General features: G+C 48.5%; 1 protein-coding gene across 1 annotated transcript in view; it reads left to right on the top strand.

Moving 5' to 3' along the window:
- Nucleotides 1-3,446, top strand: part of hlfa (HLF transcription factor, PAR bZIP family member a) — a 5,806-nt gene extending 2,360 nt beyond the window's left edge. Inside the window, 4 exon segments of the mRNA XM_034539926.1 lie at nucleotides 2,525-2,605; nucleotides 2,608-2,672; nucleotides 2,674-2,742; nucleotides 2,973-3,446. Of these exon segments, the coding sequence (XP_034395817.1) occupies nucleotides 2,525-2,605; nucleotides 2,608-2,672; nucleotides 2,674-2,742; nucleotides 2,973-3,188 (431 nt within the window). The 3' untranslated portion in view covers nucleotides 3,189-3,446.
- Nucleotides 3,447-3,655: the final 209 nt, after the last annotated feature.

The raw sequence follows: 3,655 nt of genomic DNA, 5'->3' as shown, positions 1-3,655 counted from the left end.
AACGGTAGTAAGCAGCAACCCCCCCCCCCCCCCCACACACACACACACACACACACACATGTTTGAACGTCTAGACCTGAGTTCTAGAAGGAGAGCTGCAATATTTAGTTGTTTGCTGAACATAAATCCTTGTGTGTGTGTGTGTGTGTGTGTGTGTGTGTGTTGGGTTTCCTGCAGTGTGACGGCCACATGCGCCGTGTGCAGCAGCTCTTGAGCTGCAGACGGGAGCCCCCCCCCCCCCTCCGCCCACACACACACACACACACACACACACACCTCACCCTCTCACTCTCCCCCTCCCCTCTCTCTCTCTCCCCTCCGCTCGGGCTCGGAGCCGGAGCCAAAGCACAGCTTGTACCCTGCAGAGGGATCACATGGGCTCTGCTGTGCTTCTGTCACGTGGGCGCAATGTTGTTCCAGCTCGCCGCGGCCCGCTCCTCGTCTAACCGGCTGCTGTCGCCTCCGCCCACAACAACAACAACAACAACAAACACCAACCACTGTTCCCCTGCTTGCCAGCAGCACAGCAGGCGGCTGATAGCGTTGTTATGACGACCGCGAGCACCAAAACAAACAGGGCGCCTCTCGGTGGCGTCGGTGTGAGCGGCCTGCAGGTCGAAGGGAGAGTCAGAGGCGGGTGGGGGAGGGGGGGGGTCAAAGGTCGCCTTGTGGTGCAACCCGGCGTGTTAGTCGAGGAGAGGTGGCTCGGTGTCATTGGACGTGCAAAGAGGATCACGAGTGACCTGCAGGAACAGGAAGTGTGTGTCCTGGAACTAAATACGGCCGGCTGCGTCGGTAAAGTCGTTTTTAAGACGGGATAGAATCCGGCACATGAGGATTTATTGTGAAAATAAACTCCTTTCACAATAAAAGCCCCGAACGTCTATTCACACAAGAGGGTTTCGCATATTTTGTGTGCTTTTTTTTCTTTTTTCTTCTTCTTAATGTCAGAAAGACCTAGTTTTCCACTAATGTTACTCAAAGAGGAGGAAAGAGGGCTTTTTGTTGGGGACTATTTTCAGCGGCGGCTTAACCCACATTGGACGGTGTGCATGCGTGTGATTTTAATCCCAATAAACTGCTGTGTGTGTGTGTGTGTGTGTGTGTGTGACATGTTTAAATGGAGCTCAATGGCTCCGGGGAGGAACATACCAGCTTTGATTTGCACAGATAATCGTCTCATCTCTTCCGGGGTCATGTGACAGTTTTCGTGTTAACGTTGTCAAGTTTAAAGTCAATTAGGGGCTAAAGGGCACGCTGGTTGTGTGTGTGTGTGTGTGTGTGTCTCGGAGTCGTGGGTCTACTTTTAGCGCGGGACGGTGTTTTTAACTCGGCTAATGAGGAGATCAGTGAAGGTGATCAGGCCGAGGGTCGTCATGTCGTTGTGATCGATGATTATTAATCTGAATAAAGACGTTCTCCGGTCGCAGATCCTCACGTGTGGTGATGTTTTTATCTTCTTTTTTTTTAAGGTCAAATAAAACGAGCAGCATTCACGTTAAAAAAAAATATATAAATATTTATAATATTTATAATATCAACGATCAATAACTTTGGTATTTTTTTTTCACCCGGCTACTGGTTTAAAATAATTAAAAATAAATGTCCAAACACATTTATTGTGCTTAAACAATACATCGGGTCAGATGGACAATTTAAAAATAAAAATAAATGTGTTTTATTATTTCTTTCTATTCTTTTGGACATTTTGAGGAATTGTGACGTTAAACGTTTCCCTCAATGAATCCAGAAAGTACTCGTTCTTTTTTAAAATAAAAATAAGTGTTTTTGTAGGAACACGTGTCAAAAATGTGACAAGAAATTCATTTATTTGGGTTTTAAAATGGAAGAAAAGTCCAATCCTCGCTCCGCCCTCCTTTGTTGTTGTTGTTGTTGTTGTTGTTGTTGTGATGAAGAAGCCCATCACTTCCTCTCTGGGGCAGGACAGCTTCTTCCGGATGCATTTCCTGTTTTGCTTCTGCACCTTTTTTTATTTGTTTAATAATTTTTTTCTAAAAGCTCTTCAAAAAAAAGGAAACACTTCAACCAGTTTACTTTTTTCTTTATTTTTTAATCGCAAAACAAATCAGTGCTAATGTAGACGGCGAGGAACCGACTGAACCCGGTCAATTAGAGAGGCGTTTATTTAAATGTCTTTGAGAGGCGTGCACAGCCCCCTCGGGGCTGGAGACTGCTGGTCTGGGATCAGCTGACGGGAGCTTGCTGAGAGCTAGATGTATTAAAAACTCATTTTAAAAAAGCTAGTGTGACGGCTCCACCTGCTGGTTGGGATGAGGCACAGCGCTCGGGTTTAGAGAGGGAGGCCTCGTGCCCCCCCCCCCCCCCCCCCCCCCCCCCCCCCCCCCCCCCTCCTTCCCCCACTACAATATTACATTCTACATTAAATTATAAATAGTGATAATATTGCTGTTTTTTGTTGTTTTTTTACACCAAAACAAAGCTCCAATAATTCATTTTTATAAAAATATTTTCTTTTGACATGTGATATTTTCCCTTCTCGCAGCGCCGGCCTCGACCCGCGACTCCCCGTCCCCCATCAACCCCGAGGTCCATCCGGGTTTGCCCCTGGTCTACGAGCCGGACCCCAGGACCTGGCTCTGTCCAGAGTCCCCGGACAGGAGATGTTCGACCCCAGGAAGTGCAAGTTCTCCGCCCGAGGAGCTGAAGCCGCAGCCCATGATCAAGAAGGCCCGCAAGGTGTTCATCCCCGAAGACCTGAAGGTGACCGGCTGGGGGGGTCAGGGGTCAGCTGTTTAGGGATTTAAGGTGGACCTGACCCTTTTTTTTTTAAGGTGGATCAGCTGTTCTCGGTTCGAGTGACAACACTGCTCCTTTTTTTAAATTTAAATATTCTATAGCTTCCAGCGCAACAGGTGCATCATTACCTTTTGCTGTACGACAGTAAACATTTTGATTAGCACTCATTTTATTGGTATTTATTTGCCCCTCAGGACGACAGGTACTGGGTGCGCCGCAAGAAGAACAACGTGGCGGCCAAGAGGTCCCGGGACGCCCGGCGGCTGAAGGAGAACCAGATCGCCATCCGGGCCTCATTCCTGGAGAAGGAGAACGCCGCCCTCCGCATGGAGGTGGCGGAGATAAGGAAGGAGCTCGGCCGCTGCAAGAACTTTGTGGCTAAATACGAGGCCCGACACGGGCCCCTGTAAGAGCCGCCCCCCCCCCTCACATAAACAACCTGACCACGCCCTTTTTACTCCCCCCGAATCCCCCAGCCTCCCCTCCAGTTTGAAGGACAAGTGCCCCCCCCCTTCAACACACACCTGTATATGATTTGACTTCACAAGCTTCAATTTGTTCCTCCTGTTTTTTTGTTCTGTGCTCGACTAAAATACATATACACGTACTTTCTTCCCACTTTGATGTACAGTGAGGAGTTATGAGCCAACCCACGCCCCCCAGATGATGCCCCCCCCCCCCGCGCTACCTGCCACTTTTTGAGAATTGATGCTGTGTGTTCGTTCACTTTCATACACATTTTTTATATACGTGAGATCAGGACTGTAAACAGCTGTTTCCCCTTTTTCCTCTTCTGTGTTTATATCACGTGATGTGCCCAAGAGCCCCCCCCCCCACACACACACACACACACACACACACACACACACATGTCAGT

This window comes from Cyclopterus lumpus, chromosome 8 (assembly GCF_009769545.1).
Source record: "Cyclopterus lumpus isolate fCycLum1 chromosome 8, fCycLum1.pri, whole genome shotgun sequence".
NCBI classification, from domain to species: Eukaryota; Metazoa; Chordata; class Actinopteri; order Perciformes; family Cyclopteridae; genus Cyclopterus; species Cyclopterus lumpus.
The sequence above is the reverse complement of the archived record's forward strand: the minus strand, read 5'-3'. Positions and strand labels throughout refer to the sequence as shown.